This window comes from Lepidothrix coronata, unplaced genomic scaffold, assembly GCF_001604755.1.
Source record: "Lepidothrix coronata isolate B3197 unplaced genomic scaffold, Lepidothrix_coronata-1.0 Scaffold61, whole genome shotgun sequence".
NCBI lineage: Eukaryota > Metazoa > Chordata > Aves > Passeriformes > Pipridae > Lepidothrix > Lepidothrix coronata.
In genome coordinates this window covers 877,020-894,855 of record NW_016690241.1, presented here as the reverse complement: position 1 = coordinate 894,855, position 17,836 = coordinate 877,020, and the positions used below count along the sequence as shown (strand labels likewise).

The 17,836-nt window shown below is 40.4% G+C and overlaps 1 protein-coding gene across 2 annotated transcripts in view; it reads left to right on the top strand.

The window, feature by feature from the left end:
• The first annotated feature begins 601 nt into the window (after positions 1–601).
• THBS2 (thrombospondin 2) overlaps positions 602–17,836 on the top strand; it is a 33,799-nt gene continuing 16,564 nt past the window's right edge. The window contains exons 1-13 of one of the 2 annotated variants that reach the window (XM_017817603.1): positions 602–695; positions 1,845–1,919; positions 2,848–3,404; positions 4,891–4,975; positions 10,013–10,206; positions 11,000–11,140; positions 11,384–11,480; positions 12,683–12,853; positions 13,662–13,838; positions 15,150–15,323; positions 15,762–15,889; positions 15,992–16,144; positions 17,204–17,422. In XM_017817603.1, coding sequence (XP_017673092.1) covers positions 689–695; positions 1,845–1,919; positions 2,848–3,404; positions 4,891–4,975; positions 10,013–10,206; positions 11,000–11,140; positions 11,384–11,480; positions 12,683–12,853; positions 13,662–13,838; positions 15,150–15,323; positions 15,762–15,889; positions 15,992–16,144; positions 17,204–17,422 — 2,178 coding nt within the window. In that variant the 5' untranslated portion in view covers positions 602–688. Of the gene's footprint in view, positions 696–999; positions 1,059–1,844; positions 1,920–2,847; positions 3,405–4,890; positions 4,976–10,012; positions 10,207–10,999; positions 11,141–11,383; positions 11,481–12,682; positions 12,854–13,661; positions 13,839–15,149; positions 15,324–15,761; positions 15,890–15,991; positions 16,145–17,203; positions 17,423–17,836 lie in introns of those variants that run through there. The other variant, XM_017817604.1, reaches the window with a different exon arrangement.

The window sequence follows — 17,836 nt, the reverse complement described above, 5'->3', positions numbered from 1 at the left end:
GTTTATTCCAACAGCCGTGCAATTTACAAATAAAAAGGACAAAAGTGATAGGGAATTGAGCACTCGGGAAGGCTGGGTTTTGTTGCGGTGGCGGCAGGAGCACCGAGCTCTCAGCCGTCCTAGTGCCGCTCAGTCCCAGGGGGAGCCAGGACAGGCCACAGGGGCCGAGGACGCGCTTCCCGCCCGCGGGAACCGGGATCGGACGCTCCGACGGCGGGTCCCGGCCGCGCTCACGTCCCCGCTGCCGGGGCCTGGCGCCGCCTCCCGGGGGCTGCTCCGCGACGGGGCGGCCGCGCTCGGGCCCCCGCCACACCGACTAGGGCCACTCCCGCCCCTCCGCGCCGCTCCGCTCCCCGGGGGGAGGCCACGGCCGCTCCGCCGGCCTCCCGCACCGCCCATGCACCGCCCGCCGAGGGCGGGCCCGGGCCCGCGATGGCCCCGCAGGTAGCCGAGGTGGGGAGGGGGCGGTGGGGGGTTATGTCACCGCCGCGGAGGGGCGAGCCTGGGGCGCGCCCCGGCGCCGCTGATTGACAGCGGGGCCCAGCCCGCAGCCCATAAAGGCAGCGGCTCGGGGCGCGGGGCCGCGGAGGGACTTGCGAGGGCGGCAGCGGTAGCATCAGCATCGCATCGCGCTCCACTCCCCAGCGGCCTCACCCCGGCAGAGCCCCAGCGCACCGTCGGCTCCCTCATGCCAGGTGAGGGGCAAGGCGGGAGGTGCCGTGCCCCGCCGCGAAGGTCCCTGGGGGGCGGCTGCCGCCCGGGGGGGCCAGGGAAGGCGGCGGGGACTGCTCCGCCCGCCGCCCGGTCGGAGCTCGCCGTGGGCAGCCGCCCACGCTGCCGCCCCCGCGGGTGTTCGGGGAACGGGATGAAGGGAGCGGCCGCGGGCAAGGGGCCGGGGGGCGGTGTGCGGCACCCTCGCTGCCCGCAGCAGCCCTGCCCGCCTCCGTGCCCCCCGTCCGGGCAGGGACCGACGGGGAACCGCTGAGTGCGAGAGGGGAGGCAGGCGTCCTGGCGCCTGACGGTAGTTGGGTGTAGCGGTGGTACCCTGGGGGTGACAGGTAATAAGGACAAAGAGAATGCAGACAGTAAGAGGTGGCGGTATCCCTGAGTCCTTGCAAAAATTTGTGGAGTTGGCAGTGCTGAAGTGATTTGGCTGTATCTGGAGGACTGGATGCCTGTGCATTCCGGGGAATGCTTCTGCTCCATTCATTGTGAGTGCAGACACATATGGAAATGCAATTATGTGGCTTATAACTGCATAGTGCCAGACGGCAAAACCAGCATCACATTAAAAGTCACTTTATCCAGCTATGGATGGGTATGGAGAATTGCATGAATGAATAAATTATATATAGACATATATGCACACACACACAAGAAAGAGAAGTTTTTATGCTGGTACTGAAAAGTACCCCTATTACTCAGAACCAATGTCTAGTGAGATCCCATTATCCTACAAGGGTTTTTACCTGAATGTTGTGCTCCAAAGTAAAGGTATAGCTAGCAATATGCTGTATCTTCTGTAGTATCATCTGGTCTCTGCCAGCTACTGAAATTTTGTGGAGAAAATAATAATGTATATTTCTGTACTTCTTTCCTTTTTTTTAATTAAAGGCATTTAGATAAAATGGAGCTTTATCATCTATAATTTCTCTTCACTTGATGTCGTTTTATTTCTAGCATCGAGAATAGTCCCAAAATTAGTATTAAAAGAATCAGACAAGATAAAAATTATGATTTTATATGTATAGTTGCTGTTTATGGCATTTCATGAGGTAAATAAAATATCTGAAGTTGATAAATATTATTTCTCTAATACGTACTACATTTTGGTTTATTCATAGGAGTAATGCTGCAGAGGAGAGGGCTATTGTGGCTTGCTGTCTTGATAACCCTGTGGGTTTCCTCAAATGCTCAGGGTAAGTTCTGACACTTCTTAATTAGATATAGAGTAACTTTCAAAGCTAAAAGTTGGTGTAAAATGTTGGCTTACCTGAGCTAGAATGGGCAAAGTAATCATAAAAGATTTTTTTAGAAGTGCCTTGATTAGTTTTGGTAGGAGTATCCTACCAGTGAAGGTTCCACAATAAATATCCAAAAATTGCTGTCTTTAAAAATTATTGATCAAAATATATATAATCTCAGAAATAATTGCTATTATACTTTTCTGTGCAGTGGAAATGTATGGTGAAAGCAACATAAACAGAATCACTGAGTAGGATGGACATTTTAAAAAGACAGAGGTAGAGAAATAGACGTCTACAGATCAAATATAAGTAGAATGCAAATTGGCAGAGTGCCAGACCATCATTTATGTCTGACTTCTTGGTTGGAATCTTTAAAAAACAAATCCCTTGCTTCCTGTGGTCACATAGCCACATGGATTCCCATAGTTTGATTTTTATTAGCTGATAGGCAAAACATAGAAATTGCCTCAGCTTCCTTATCCATTCATATATATTAAAAATATTTAATGAATAAATTGCTGCACGCATCCATGCGTATGCATATACATGGTATGCAGCATATATATATATATATATCTACAAGTGTGTACTATATAGTGCTATAAAATATAAAGCCACGTTTGATTATATAATCAAAAGTATTTTTATTTGTACTTATAGAAGGAGAGAATTGTCATGTAGATGAAAATGACAGGTAGAAAATATGATTCACTTGCATGCTAGTAGAAAAAGTTCTGTTTGTGGAAGTAGGAAAGTACTGTGTTTACTCTGCTGGTCCTTTCATCTGTCATATGATTGCAGTTAGTGAGTATAATGTGCAGAGTTGTTTCTTGTAAAACTTTTTGTAGCCACATTGTCACATGCTGTTAACTTTTTTCAGATGGTGACAAGGAAGAGGAGACTACCTTTGATTTACTTCAAGTCAGTAACATAAACCGAAAGACAATCGGAGCAAAAGTGTTTCGGGGTCCAGACCCCACTGTCCCAGCATATCGTTTCATTCGGTTTGACCATATACCTCCATGTAAACCAGAGAAATTAAAAAAGATTGTCAGACTAATACGACAGAATGAGGGCTTTATCCTTTCAGCCACCCTGAGGCAGGACAGGCAATCCAGAGGCACTATCCTTGCTTTAGAGGGTCCTGGCATCAGTGAGAGGCAATTTGAGATAATTTCCAATGGCCGGGCCAACACCCTGGACCTTATCTACTGGGTGGATGGCTTCCAGAATGTGATTTCCCTGGAAGACGTGGACCTTGCTGACTCGCAGTGGAAGAACCTCACCATGCAAATAACAGGGGAGAACTACAACCTCTATGTTGGCTGTGACCTTATTGACAGCTTCATCCTGGAGGAGCCTTTCTATGAACAGCTGAAAGCAGAGAACAGCAGACTGTACGTGGCAAAAGGATCCATTCGGGAGAATCATTTCAGGGTAGGTGACCTGCAGAAGCTTAGGTCTCTAGTGAGGTAAGAAGGTAACTGCAAGTAGTTTGAGAAGATGCAATAGGTGCAGTTTTTTTCTAGCACCTCTTGGATTTGGTGGGGTCGCAGGTGTTCTCAAGCAGACTTTCTTCAGAGTGTGTTTTCATTAGTTCCTGGGTCTGTATTCTGCGAATTTGGGGTTCCTGAAAGCAAAGGACTGGTAAAGCAAAGTCAAAGTCCAGGAAAAGTGTACAAAACCAGTTTTTGGGCTTTCCTATGCAACCTTCCATTTTCTTTTCCAGATGTAAGACTCCTAGACATATTGCATTTTTGTGGTGATTTATAGAATTCTTTGGAAATTTTTTGAAGAATTGTTTTTCCATTGAAATCTATCTATTCCAATCATAAAAGCACATCAATATTTTTATGTCTTATTTGAAAGAAGAAGAAAAAAATGAATTTTTAATGGAACTGAAGTATGTGGTGTTGGTCCATTCCTTAACAGAACATCCTGGTTTGCCATTTTGAACATTTAATTTCAATTTAAATTGAAAAAAAATTTAAAAAGAAGACAAAATAAATAGAATAAAATGTTTTGATCAGCCTGTGAATGAGGATTTTTTTCCTTTTGTGGAAAGCATTTAAAATGAAGCAATTATAAACTTTCTGGTTTTCCTGTCAAATGAAAGTTACCTTCTGCCTCATATAGTGATGTGATCTGGCGCAAGTGCTTTAAGGATGACATCTTTTCGCTGACAGCTGAAATCAAACTTGAACTCATGACTTCAAAAATGTCAAAAAGGCTTTCTTTCTCATCATGTTGTGCCCTCTAGTTTTCAGCCAGAGCATGACATGCTGGAGTGGTTCCATGGGGCGACCAGTTCTGGCAAGGAAGGACATCAGAAGTTGTTGCCACAGCTTCTGTGACTAAATTTCTCCATCAGTTGTGCTTATAGAGTTGATTCTGAAGCTGTACTGTTAAATTGGTTGCTGAAACAATGTTTTTTAGTTTGTTTTTTTTTTTTTTTGAGGTTTTTTTTGAGTGAAATGGATACAGTCTGGTTTTATAGTGTTGTCTCCAGGTAGTGTCAGCACAATTGAGGAAGCAGTGAACTATGGTGCCTGGGAATAACTGGCTAAGGATGGAAGTGCAGTGGTGAAGGAAAGTTGGCTCTGACCTTATGATTAATGTCTTGTAGAACTACAGTCTAAAATTCACTGTGAAAATGGAGATTTGAGCTCATAGCAGATTAATACTTTTATAAGAACTTATTTCAGAACATACCTAGTTTTGTTGCTTTTAGTTCTGAAATTGTATATAACAGAACCATAAACACTTTTTTCTGTGTGTGTGAGGTTTAATGCCTTGTAGACTGTTTTTAATGTATTTACTTATAGCTGAATCCAGTCAGTAGCATGGGAGTGAGACAGATCAGTTATCAGTTACTCCCAAATTGATCCTACTGTTTTTAATTGTTTTTAAATTATTATTACAGGGTCTTTTGCAAAATATTCAGTTAATCTTTGATACTTCAATAGAGGATGTTCTGCATAAAAGAGGATGCCAGAGAAGCCAGTCAAGTAAGGCTTTTTTTATCTTATTGTACTGTTCAGTTGACTGAAAATTTGAAATGTCAGTGATGACGTATTATCCTAAACCAGATCCCTTTGAAATGAAAAAGAGAACGAATTGCTTTGTGGCGGTAATAGAAACATATTTTTAGCTATCTTGAGATACCATTTCTGCTCTCTAGACTACTGTTTTAGTTCATGTTGCTTAGGTTTACAACTTTGAGCCTCTTGTTTTTGAGAGAAAAGCTGTCGAGCAAGAAATTAACAGGAATAGAAGGAAAAAAAGCGTATGTGTAAAAATATCTACATTCTTCAATGAGTTTTCAGTGATTCTTTGAGCACGAGACAAGTAATGTTGCTTCTGAATTCTGCTTCTGACTGTCAGTGGGCGCATGAACTAATCTGCCAGTTTTAGAGACACTGAATTCCTTGGCAATAACTTCATTGACTGGAAGAGGCTTTGGGTTTGAATCCCAAAGTATTGTTAATCAAAACAACCTCAGGAAAATAAGAAATAAAAGGAAGAGATATGGAAAGCACGTATATGACAAGCTGACATGTTCTTTTTAGTCCAATTCATGCTGACCTCACCAGGAGGGGAGGAGTGTATTGGAGTGTACACTGTTCTGTGTGTAGGAGTGTTTGGATTCCTCATGAAAGAATTGTGATTAATTGTCAAGTATGCGCTAAGGTTTGTACTGGAGCTCATGGAAGGTTCTGTCTGTTTTACTTCCCATTATCTGTAACTGACAAGAATCAGAGCTAACTGAATCTATCAGAGGAATGTGGTGGGTGCACAAGCCACTCAGGACTTCAGGGTTTTGTTTGAAGCTCTTGCCATCTGAAATGCCATGATTTTTGTCACTTTGCTAAAACATGTGACATAGAGTCAATCAATTAAGCAAACTGAGCTCAATTTTTTCATTGTTCGTGCAAAACCCAGAAATTAATCCATAGCAGTTCTTGACTCCTTTAAAGGGGGATAGAGTATTGAGATTTTGTAATAAAAACACTCTAGAAGGTATATAAATGTGTGTATGTATATCTATCTATCTATCTATCTATGTATCTGTAGGAGTGTGAATGCCTAGAAAAATTAACTGAGCTCTCTAGTCAGTTTTTAAATGTTGATAAAGAATCTTGATTATTTCATATGTTTCAGAGGTGTGTCCTGGTGCAGGATCTTAGTCACAAGTGTGATGGTGTGTTAGAAATGAGTCAAGTGGGCTAGAATGGAAGTGGCCTTAAATGGCACAGACAGGAAGACATGGCCTGATATTGGTGGCTGTCATCTTTCTCAGCCAAGCTGCTTTCTGTACTCAGAAATTACTTGGAACTACTGATTACTAGTTTTCAACTTTGTTAGTGGAAGTAAATGCTTAAGAAGCAGAACTGCTGTGGGAAAATTTAGGTCCAATTGTAGTCTGAATAAAAGGATGATTTCATGAAGGATACAGTTAGATAAGATATCCTTTGACATTTATCAGAGGAAACAAAAACCCTAGAAGTCGAGGTAGAACTTTGAGGACACATCCAGCAGTCAGAGGCAGAACAGTCTCAGTCAAATGGATGGGATCCCTAAGTGTAGGTGGATTACAACAGGAAAGCCAGTGAAAGTCGATGTCTGCAAATCTTTTATATTATTATTGGTTGATTACCACAAAGGGAAATAGTTTGACCAATGTTTTGAAATATCACTAAGCAGAAATATCACTGTACTTCTATTATGAAGAGGAAGCCTATGGGAGCCTAAAAGAATAATTTGAGTTCTGATACATACGTTAGGAGGAATTCTTATACCATTTAGCTGTTGCAGCTATAACCAACAGATAATATTTTCTTAATGTATTTTTTATCACATTTGTCAACTACCGAATTTTCAGGTCCTATAAATGATACAGATTTGGATTTTTTGTTTTATCCTTCCTTGAAAGTATTTAGCAAATAGTTCAATTCACAGTATTTTTATTTTTGCTTTGCAACACGAAAAGAACATTACAAGATGGAAATTTCTTGTGCAGCAACAAAAAGAAAGCACCCTGGCTTGAGGCCATCAAAATTACTTGAGAGGATTGTTATGTGCATGTCTGATTTTCTGACATTTCCTATCCAGCTTAATTATGGAATCAAGAATGGGTAAGTTTGGAAGGCACCACAGTGGGTCTTCTGGTCCAATGTCCTTGCTCCATCAGAGTCATTCTAAAGCACATGGAGTATCTCCAGTGAGGGAGACACCACAACCTCTCTGGGCAATCTATTCCAGTTCACAGTCACTCGCACAGTAAAGAAGTTCTTCCTCATATCCCAGTGGAACTTCCTGTGCATCCGTTTCTGCCTGCTGCCTCTTGTCCTATTGCTTGGCGCTGCCGAGAAGAGCCTGGCTCCATCCTCTTGACACTCACCTTTTAGATATTGACACTCACCTTTTAGATACTTATAGACATTGATGAGATCTCTCTCAACCATGTCTTCACAAGATGGACAGGCTCGGATCCCTCAGCCTGTCCTTGTAAGGGAGATGCTTGAGTCCCTTAATTATCTTTGTAGCTCTCTGCTGGAACTACTCCAGGAGCTCCGTGTCTCTCTTGTACTGAGGAGCCCAGAACTGGACACAGCACTCCAGATGTGGCCTCACCATGGCTGGGTAGATGGGCAGAACAGTTCTTGTCTGTCCATCTCTCCAACCTGTTGATGTCCCTCTGAAGGGCTGCACAACTCTCTGGGGTATCAGCCACTTGTCCCAGCTTTGTGTCATCAGCACACTTGGTGAGGAGGCATCTGCCTCTTCATCCAAGTCATTGATGAATGAGTTAAATGATGCTGTGCCCAGTTTTGAACCTTGGGGGACACTGCTTGTGACAATTACCACAGGTGAAAAACCATAGGTACTATGTTACTGACCACAAGGTACATATTTCCCCATTTTGATGGCCCACTCGTTGAGTTGAGGTATGGGCACAAAGATGCCATATTTATGTGTGAATGTCCTGTAACAGCAAGGCAGATGTTACCAATGAAGTGCTCTCAGCTCCAAGGACACAACAAAGGGACAGGACTGTGTTTTTCCAATGTATCTTTCACCCTAATATGAGAATGTGAGGTATGGTGAAATGGTAGCTTGGGATTGCTGTTGGGTTGAGGGTAGGAAAGTATGTCTGTAGTGTGGTGGCAGCAAGTCCTTTAGGCGGGATTTGTGTGCAGCACTGGATAGGAGAGGTGACAAAAACGTGCCTAAAAACATCAATAAAATCCCTTCTTGAGCTGTATCAACAGAATGTCATTTGCATATGTGAAAGGATTCACATTTTGCTCTTCTGGTTTCTCATTTTAAAGATAATCATGTGGTCCTTAGGAAATAAGCAGGAAGCCAGCAGCAGAGAACTGATTTCCCAGTGTTCCTCAGGCATCTTATTTCAGTCACTGCCAAGTACCAGTAGGAAGTGTGGATTTAGTTCTTCTAACATAGTTTTGGTTTATGTTTCCTGCTGAGATTGCAGCTTTATTAATGTCCTCAGAATGTTCCGGTCAAGGCACACTCCATGTTGGCTTGAAAAATATGAAACTAATGACCTGAGAAGTGCTATGGGAGGATCTGAGAAATCTAGTGTTTCAATGTGGTAGGAAAATTACATTCTTTCCAGGGAATCAAAAAGCAGCTGAAGTAAACTCTTATGACACAGAATTCTGGTCTGCTATGTGGTTTTCTCCCATCCTGTAAATGAAGCTGGACAATTATTTCAACTTTGGAAAACTGTGAATAATTTTTTGTAGACCTTGGCTAGTGGTAGATGCTTCATAGCTAGTTTAAAAGCACATCAAGCCAATAATTTTAACTATGGTTGAGAAGTAATCATTTAATGTCATATTATGGGTTAGTCCTTTGTTCTTTTATTTCTAGCCTTCTAAATGGATGAAGAGTACTTTGCTCCCATTTTCATTTCCTTTTGTATTTAAATATACACTTCACATTGCATGGTAAAGCACCAAATCAAGCCCTTAAAATTTTGAAGCCTTGCCACCTTCTGTGACTTGTCAACACAGAATGGTATTGGGGTGTTTTGAATCATGTGTTTTATGACACACATTCCTATGCTGATTCTTTCTTTTTAAATTGCTATATCCTTTGCTTGCCTTTTCTCGTTGGTAGCCTTGAGTTATTCCAACATCACTAAATCTGGTAAATAAGTCTTTACTGAGAGACAGGGCAGTGTGGATTTCAGTATAGCTGATACCAAATTTGAGTGTACAACAGAGCACAGACTGTTTTATTTAGTTATCTATGTGATTTTTTTATTAATTAAAAATTATGCTTTCTGTTATACTATTTTTCAGAACTTTGCTGTAGACAAGGATGTCTTCTAAAATAGTATTAGAATATGTCCAGTTCTCCCTATATAATGCATGCAAGGTCCTGTTTTAATTACAGTTTGCCTGTTGGAGGACTGTTTGGAGTGACAGATCAAATATTCTGTCGGATCTTAGCTTGACCTCCATTTCACTTCAGAACTAAACTATTATTATAAGAGCACCAAGGCAGTGCAATATAGAGCAGCCCAAAGTCTGGTATAAATTGGATAATGGCCCAAATGTCATCTGGGTCACTATGGAGTTTATGGATGGAACAAGGACAATACCTTTCTGCAAGAAAACTTTCTCCTGCGTTTTTTGCATCAAGAAAATGTGATAGGTCATGAAAAAGTCCGAAACCTTTCACGTCTCTTGAGTAGATAAAATGGTTTTGCTTTTTTTGTGTTCTTTCGTTAGCCTTCTTCTTAAATGAATGTGTTGCAGTGCCAACAGCTTTAAAGTGAAGGCCATGTGAGACACAGCTTGGCTCTTAATTTTGAAAAGAGAAAGCCTGTAATTGGAACCAGCTGACATCTAACCCCTCTCTTTTATTCATGGGTATAATAAGCATGAAGCTGTGCCAAAATAGATGTGTTTAAATCCTACCCATGGGTGCCAATCTGTGATTTTAGCAGGAATCTATAATCTGTGGAAGAACTTTGTATATGTTGCTCTTCCCTTTCCTTCTCTTGCTACCAGCTGAAGTGAACACCATCAATGAGAGCACTGAAATCCTTCACTTGAGCCCTGAGATCACAACGGAGTATGTGGGTGAGAAACCAGGAAAGGCTGAGTTCTGTGACCGTTCTTGTGAGGAGCTGGGATCAATGTTCACGGAGCTCACTGGCCTGCGCATTGTGGTGAACAACTTAGCTGATAATCTCCAAAAAGTGGTAGGTACCTGTAAGTCTGAAAAACTGAAAGAAGCCTGCTGTGAAGTGCTCTTTCCTTTTGCTTTTATGCCAGAGACAGTTAATAGAGATCTCTGTATTACATGTTGGTATACCTACATGATGTAGAGGAGTCCTGTTTTCATTGTGACTAGTTATGCAGTTCTTGAGTATAGCACTTTAATGAAGGCTTGGTTTTCGTGGACTGGATTTAAAAGAGCACACACACATGCACTCATACACAGGGGAAATCAGTCCTCTTAAAGGTTACTGCAGGTTTGGAAATTGAAAGCTAGCACTCCCAGCCTTGCCTTTGTAGTGTTAAGGCATTGTTACCATGCTAATACCATTTATGATTACATCAGTAAGTGGCTACACAGGGTACCTAAACTGTAAGTAAATGCATGGGATTTTCATAGTTGAAGTAGATGGCAACATTTTACGGAAGTCCGCCCCTCTTCTTATTCTGAATCAGTTAATTATTTCTGAAGGAATTTAATTACTATGCCATATGTCTCAGGACTAAAATCTTCTCATCTAAAAATGAGATATACTAGAGGAAAGCAAAACTTCTAAGAACAGATTTCCCTTAATATTGTGTGACTGTGTTTATACCATTACTAGAGGAATTGCTATGCAGTATTACGATACTTGAGATCATCTTCTTCATGTACAGAAATATGTGAAAATATACATTTTTAATGGAAGAATTAAATCCAGTGGTGTCTCAATTTGTTTAGTTAAAACAATTTACTTACAAAATACTCAATTTGTTTTCATTTACTTCATCTTCCAGTCTGAAGAGAACCAAATTATGTGGGAATTGATTGGGCCTAACAAAACACTGAAGAACCAGTCAGTTTGCTGGCAAGATGGTCGTGTCTTTGCAGATAATGAAAGCTGGATTGTAGATAGCTGCACCAAGTGCACCTGCCAGGTAAGGTTTTGGAAACAGTCATCTTCTCTGTAGAAATGGATAGCAGATTTAATCCAGCTCTGCTGTGCAGGTCAGGTCATATTTACTCAGATCTCGTCCTGGACTTACTGATATTTATAAAAAGTAGTCTCCATGTCCACGACAGTTAAAACAAATTTCCACACATGAAACTTTCCCAGATGCCCACTTTCATTTGCCTCTGTATGTAAGCATAAGTCAGTAAGTTGATTTCTTTGCCTGTAGGATTCTAAAATTGTGTGCCATCAAATCACCTGCCCAGCAGTCTCCTGTGCTGATCCATCTTTTGTTGAAGGTGAATGCTGCCCAGTCTGCTCTCACTGTGAGTATTTAGCCAAAGACAAAAATAGTCTTTGACAATATTTAAAATCATTACTAGTGTTTTGGAAAAGTCAAAACGAGTAAGAGGCCAAGGCAGGTAAGATCAAATATAAAACATTTATATAAACAAAGATCAGATGAAGTAACTTGGCTTCTTGAAGTTACCTTCTGGAAGAGTTGCTCTCTCTTCAGTGATTACATTGGTTGCTTAGAGTTAAGCTGATAACCTGCTTAGCTACTTTGGACACAAAACAGTAAAAGCATCCTTCTCCCCATTTGTGTTTTCCAAGGCTGGACATTCTGGTTTTTGTTGGTTTGTAGTAGCACTGTCTCCTACTGTTTCTTTTCCATACTACCTAATTAAAACAGACTAACATGTTAGGATGTCTTCTTAACTCCTTATGGAGGATGTTTAAGTTTCAGACCAGAAGTTTTATGCAGTTTGATGCAATATTTGAGTGCAAATTATTTTTTCTCTCTACTGTCATTCTGTTACTCTGTTTTATTTCTTCTCTGTCATATATTCTTTTTTTGGTGTACTGCTTTACTTATAAATCTAGACTACCTGGACAGTGTGCTCCACATTTGTGACAGCATCATAGACCATGAATTAGACTTTGGACTGACAGTAGTTTTAAGAACTTCACTAATTAATTGACTTCAGTGTGGGTTTATTATTTTTCACTTTGTGCCAGACAGGTCTGTTACAGAAGAAAATGGTTGCTTAGAAGTTCTAAATAAAAATGCATTGTAATATACTTGGAAGGTTTTTTCCCCATTCAGAGCATAAGGCATATTCTTACAATGAGCTCTTAATCATGTTCACTGTTATCTTGTGTTCAAAGGTGGGGCCACATCTGATCATACTGACCTATCTTCTGAAGTCAAAGGCAGCTGAGACTTGCGTTTTTGGCTCAGTCCATTCTAGAGATAAAATATTCTTCCTCTGGAGAAGAATGTGAACAGTGTGCAAACACACTGCACTCAAGTTCATAAAGATTCAGGATTCTTGTCTGAACTAACCTCTCATATTAAATCATAGTTCCCTAACTTCAGTGGCAGCTTGGGAAAGCAAAAGTGGAAAAGGAGAGATCTAAATGATAAAGTCCATATTCTTCAGAAAAAGAGAAGTGAAAATCTTCTGAATAGGATAATAGAGCAACTTTTGAAACTAAGTACTTTTTCTTACCTTTTACTCTGCAGCTGATGACAGTGAGGAAGGCTGGTCACCGTGGTCAGATTGGACAAAGTGCTCAGTTACCTGTGGCTCTGGGACTCAGATGCGAGGAAGGTCATGTGATGTCACCAGGAGTGCATGTACAGGTCCGCACATCCAGACAAGGATGTGCAGCTTTAAGAAATGTGACCATCGAAGTAAGTAATAAAATTTCTCCCTTTTTAAAAGCTTTTTTGGACAAGCAAAACCAAACTTAGACAGGACAGTACATACTTAAACACTCATATATGCATAAAGTAGCTGTGCTTAGATTCTGTGTCATCTTCCCCCTTTCATATAATGATCCTTTTTCCTGACAATTTAATGGGTATGTTCATTTTGGGCTCAGCTCTGTTAAACAAAATGATAGTGAGTGATCCTTTCTTCAGCATTATGAACTGGAGTCTCTTGTTCGAATTCAGTTTAGAAACAAAAATCATGATATATGGGGCCACATTTAGATCTGGCATTCATTCATGGTTATTGGCCCATTCCATTAGCTTAGTTGTGTTTAGGAATGCAATAATCATGGAAGACTTTTGCAAAATATCAAACTGCTTTTATATTTAAGGCACTTAGAGGGATCATACTCCAGAAGTGTAGTTAATGCTGTTGCAGGTACCTGCTATATTGAGGCTAATATAGTACTCATGATAGTATCTAACAGCTGAAGCTGCTAGATGTCCACATGTGCATTTTAAACAAGTATTTGTTTCATTGAAATGAGTTATTTTTTAAGTTAAATATCTAACATCAATTTTAGTCATATGTTGGTCACTGAAATTCCTGAGAAAGCTTTACTTGAATGCCTGAGCTGGCATGCTGGGCTTTGTAAATGACAGTGATGGAAAAGGGATTGGACATACATCAAATGTAGTGAGAGGCTCATTAGAAGGTTAACTTCACGAGTTTTTATTAGAGCTGCAAGTGGGCTATTTCCTTGAGTTTTGCACTTTTCTCTGACAGTACGTCAAGATGGTGGCTGGAGTCACTGGTCTCCCTGGTCTTCCTGTTCAGTTACCTGTGGAGTAGGAAATATCACCCGCATCCGCCTCTGCAATTCTCCTATTCCCCAGATGGGTGGGAAAAACTGTGTAGGAAATGGGCGTGAAACAGAGAAGTGTGAGAAGGTTCCATGTCCAGGTATGTCTGTGGTCTTGAATCAAAAATGATACAATAATATTCCAGCTGAATTTCTTCTTTATTCAGATCTAAATTACAGTGATTTTCTGTAACAGAAAATTCAATTCTGGCTTATGAGTTAAATAGTACAAAAGGGTGCTTTGAAAATGAAGACAACAGTGCAGTCGGAGATTTTGTAAATGTTCCAAGCTATAATTTGGCTTTAAATAGTAAGAGTTTGAGAAATTTTCATTTTAGCAATTTATCTCTGCATATCCAAAAAACCCCCACTTTCTATCTAAAAGGAAGCTGTCACTGTACTTGTTAAGAACAGACACAGAGTCCCCCAATAGTCAGGCTTCTTTGGAAGTATGCATACATATTTTACACATAGTCACCACATTCAGTTGTTATTATAATTCTTTCTTACTCATCTACACTTTTAAACCTTTTTAGAGACCATTCATTCCACTCACTTTCGCTTTCCTTTCATGTCATTTTTCCTCACTTTTTTCTCTTTGTATATCTACCTTCAGTCCTTCCTTTCTTCAGCCTTTCCTTTCTACTAACAGGATATGAGCTTGAGACTGATGTCAGGCTTCAAACCCAATAGTACTTGAATAGCTAAAAACACTTCATCTATTTTTTGATCTATCTATGCATGTGAAGTTAGTGAAAGTTTGTTTAGTTAAGGACGCATATCATTGTCTTTATGTCTGGGTTTTTTTTCAGTACCAAGCACAAACAATTTGATTCAAAGATGTTTGTATGTCAAGAAAATTCAGAATTGATGACAACAGGATCAGTAGAATTTTACCAATATAAAACATGCAGAAGCATCATTGAAATTAATTATTTATACTGAATCAAGAAGTACTATTGAAGATATACTGACAAATGTATTACAAAACAAGAATAATAGTTGCAACCTTACTGAGCATAAACCCTACTGTTGCCTTAAAAAAAATAGCCATAGGTCTCATATTTGACTTGGAAGAAGTTTTATCCTGTGGTCACACCTTGCTTTCTGTACAAAGTGAAAACTTAGCAGGGAGCTTTGAAGGCATCATACTGGTTCTGATCAACTTAAATAGAAATACACCATGCCAGTTGGTATGGCATGCTGTCTTTATTTATTGGCCAAAAAATGCCTATAAAGCAGTTGGGTATTTTTCATTTGTTTGTTTGTTTCTGAAATATTGCTGTCTCAGTGCAAAGCTCTGCCAGCATCTTTCTATGTACATGGTGAGAAACCGTCTCCAGTTTCTCCAGGGATCTGAAGAAAGAGTTGTTGTCATTGGCACCAGATGTTGTCCCTGCTGTATCTCTTAGTGAATGGCCAGTGGGGTCCTTGGTCTCCGTGGTCTGCCTGCACTGTTACCTGTGGAGGAGGAATTCGGGAGAGGTCTCGCCTCTGTAACAGTCCAGAGCCACAGTATGGAGGAAAGCCATGTGTGGGAGATACCAAGCAACATGATATGTGCAATAAGAAGGATTGCCCAATTGGTTGGTATTTAGTCATTCGTTATTCAGTCTGAATAGTTATTGATGCTGTTATTTCTATAACAGGCAATTATGAATTGACACTACAGAAATCCACTAATTATACCCTTGCTTCAGTAAAGGATATTTAACTATTTTGGGTGCTGTTTAGTGGAATTTTATATATATTCTTGATACTGACTTTTCCTGAACAAGTGTTCATTTCTGAAATAGGAATTCAATATGCTCTAATGTATTTAGCTGGATGTAGCAATCTGTGGTCTTTTCATATTAAATCAATAGTATATTAAATGCACTTAATAACCCTAATTCTAAGCGTTCTAAGAGTCTGTTGCATCAGGTGTCATTTAAGCTAGTGAACAGAGAATATCTGTTTCTTACATGAAGTTTTAAATGCCTTTTATGCTCCTTACTTAATTTACACTTTTGTGTCTTTGCCAGATGGGTGTTTGTCAAATCCTTGTTTTCCTGGAGCAGAATGCAGCAGTTACCCAGATGGGTCTTGGTCATGTGGGCCATGCCCAGCAGGATACCTTGGCAATGGTACTGTCTGTGAGGATCTTGATGAGGTATGGACTTGTTTCCATTAACATTAGATCACCATGAAATTTTCATTATCTAGGAATTATGCAGACATCTGATTGTTTTCCTCTTTCTTTCCTTACCTGCAGTGTATAGCTGTGTCAGATGTCTGCTTTAAAGTGAATCAGGTCCATCGCTGTGTTAACACAAATCCAGGTTTCCACTGCTTGCCATGTCCTCCACGCTATAAAGGAAGTCAGCCTTATGGAGTAGGGCTGGAAGTTGCCAAGACGGAGAAGCAAGTAAGTGATGTTGAAGAGAATTTAATGGCTTTGAAACTGAGTAATTCTCAACTGAATATTTCTGTTAATGACAGCATATGATAAACTTGAATACCAGACAAAAAGAACCTGAAATAGATAACTGCTGTTCCAGAGTATTTTTGATTTGAGTAACAAAACACTGAATTTGGGGTTGGACTTTTTAAGGATTTTGTTTTCTCTAGACATCTGCACAGTTTCACCAAATGAGTTTAAAATTCCAGGAGCAAACATTTCCCTGCTTTGCACTTCTTTCACTGGGGTGTGTATACCTATTTTGGAGATTGGAAACTAAAGAATTAGGATTGTCTTCATAACTGTACCACTGTTAATGTCGATGTCATCAGACATATATGTCTGACATTCTCGCTCCCTCAATTCCATTGGGCCAAAGCCTGTCAGTGCTGAAAGACAGTAAGAAGAGGAAGTGACATTGAAGACTGCAGTTAGATAAGCGAAACAAAAACATTAAAATGGATATGATGGGATGCCTTCTCTTTGTTGCTGTTGAATCAGTCTATGGTTCGCTCAACGTATGAAGTCTACATGTGAAACATCTGTGTAAGATTCACAGATACTGTCAAGAAAATAAGCAAAGTGATAGGAAAGAGGTAACAAAAACTTAGTAGAGGTGAACATGAGAATTCCTTAGGGTCTCTTTGATTTAAGAAAATAAGAGTCCTTGCATACTGTCAGACAGAACACTGAAGGAAAGAGGTGAGAACTGTCTGCTTTCTGTCGCAGTTCATTTCTGGGGATTAACGACATCTGGAAGAAGGCAGATAGAGTTCTGAAAGTGTTAATCACTTTAATTGCTTTTTTAATAATGTCCACATTTTCCTGTGGTTTTTTTTGAATTATTTTCATTGTACACATTTGCTGGAGTTGTGAACTGACAGAACAGTATGATTTACTAATCACAATTAAAACAAAATTGCTGTCGTCAGGCCTCTAAATAACTGGCTTGATTTTGACAAAGGTGAGGCACACACAGCTGGCTGTGAATATCAAACTTCAGTGAATATGCTCTATCTTTTATAGGTCTGTGAACCTGAGAATCCATGCAAGGACAAGACACACAGCTGCCATAAGTCTGCCGAGTGCATCTATCTGGGCCATTTCAGTGATCCAATGTACAAGTGTGAATGTAGGACAGGTTATGCTGGCGATGGACGCATCTGTGGTGAGGATTCGGATTTGGATGGCTGGCCTAATAATAACCTGGTCTGTGCTGCTAATGCAACATACCACTGTGTGAAGGTAAGTGAAAAAGGTTGATAAAATGCCATGTGATAACAATATTTGCTTTTTCCTAAACAATTATGAGTAATGCTTTTAATTCATGAAGCTGGTGGTTGCTTTCATTGACTTTTGACTGTTACAGCATGCTCATTTTCTAGGAGATGCTGTGAAATGTGTATTCACTTAATCCAGTGAGATCTAGTGAGGGATTCTCAAAATTAAATCCGGAGTCCTCTGCTTTGGATTTCTTCCTACTCAGAATACACGGAAGACTGGGATGCTTGTGAATAGAGTTAGCACACTGAGCAGGAGCCGCCTAAAGCATGGGCATGGAGCACACGCCATGTGAACACCAAACAGGAATCTCTGGGCCCCAGGTTGTTGTGAAATCCCACCTGCAAGGCTTTTAACAAGACACAGCCACGTAAGGGC